At 55.8% G+C, this 1,048-nt stretch overlaps 1 protein-coding gene across 1 annotated transcript in view; it reads left to right on the forward strand.

Moving 5' to 3' along the window:
* GSTZ1 (glutathione S-transferase zeta 1) overlaps nt 1–1,048 on the forward strand; it is a 5,460-nt gene continuing 4,412 nt past the window's right edge. Inside the window, exons 1-3 of the mRNA XM_018575672.1 lie at nt 1–96; nt 272–323; nt 946–1,013. Coding sequence (XP_018431174.1) covers nt 79–96; nt 272–323; nt 946–1,013 — 138 coding nt within the window. The 5' untranslated portion in view covers nt 1–78. The remainder of the gene's footprint in view (nt 97–271; nt 324–945; nt 1,014–1,048) is intronic.

The raw sequence follows: 1,048 nt of genomic DNA on the forward strand, positions 1-1,048 counted from the left end.
ACTTTGATCAAAGCCACATGGAGGGCGGATCTGAGGACTCTGCTGATTGGTCACAGCTCAGAGTCTCCTTCTGACAGCATGGCGTCTGCAGAGAAGGTGAGTGCCGGCCTGTGTGCAGAGGCTGCGATCGGAGCTGTATAGGAAAGGGAGGTGTTGGCCTGTGTGCAGAGGCTGCGATCAGAGCTGTATGAGGAGTGCCGGCCTGTGTGCAGGGGCCACGCTCAGCGCTGTCCGGGGTCACATGGCTCACTCTGCTCTCTCCTCTCTGCAGCCTCTTCTCTTCGGATATTTCCGCAGCTCCTGCACATGGAGAGTTCGTATTGGTGAGTTCCGTGTGTCATGGAGGTCACACATGTACAGAGCCGTGTCACACCGCTAGGAGGACCTGCCGACACGGCCCAGGTGAGGCTCCGCGGGGCCCCGTCATGGCTGCAATGCTGGAAGTGATTTCGGGGGAACATATGCAGATCCGCCCCCACATGTCAGCCAATGACGGGAGCCTCAGCTCAGCCAGGTACCTGCGTCATGACAGGTCCTCTTATCAGAGATTACAGAGCTGGGATCATCCAATTATACAGAGCTGGGATCATCCAATCATATCGGGGGGAGGGGCATTATACAGAGCTAGGATCATCCAATCATATCAGGGGGAGGGGCATTATACAGAGCTAGGATCATCCAATCATATCAGGGGGAGGGGCATTATACAGAGCTAGGATCATCCAATCATATCAGGGGGAGGGGCATTATACAGAGCTTGGATCATCCAATCATATCGGGGGGAGGGGCATTATATAGAGGTATCACCTGACCTACAGATTGTACCATGTGTGTGTGTCTGGTGGGGAGGACTCCAATCAGTCTTGGCTGTATTAGTCCTGCCTGCCCCCAGGGACCCGTCCGGGCCCCGTACACTCCTCCCACTGACAGTCTGCGTCTTTACAGCTCTGGCCCTGAAAGGCATCGAGTACGACCAACAACCTGTCAACCTCATCAAAGATGGCGGCCAGCAGGTAGGCCTCCTATAGGGGGGGGATGTCACCAGGAC

Source organism: Nanorana parkeri, unplaced genomic scaffold (genome assembly GCF_000935625.1).
Source record: "Nanorana parkeri isolate BGI_ZX_2015 unplaced genomic scaffold, ASM93562v1 scaffold4384, whole genome shotgun sequence".
NCBI classification, from domain to species: domain Eukaryota; kingdom Metazoa; phylum Chordata; class Amphibia; order Anura; family Dicroglossidae; genus Nanorana; species Nanorana parkeri.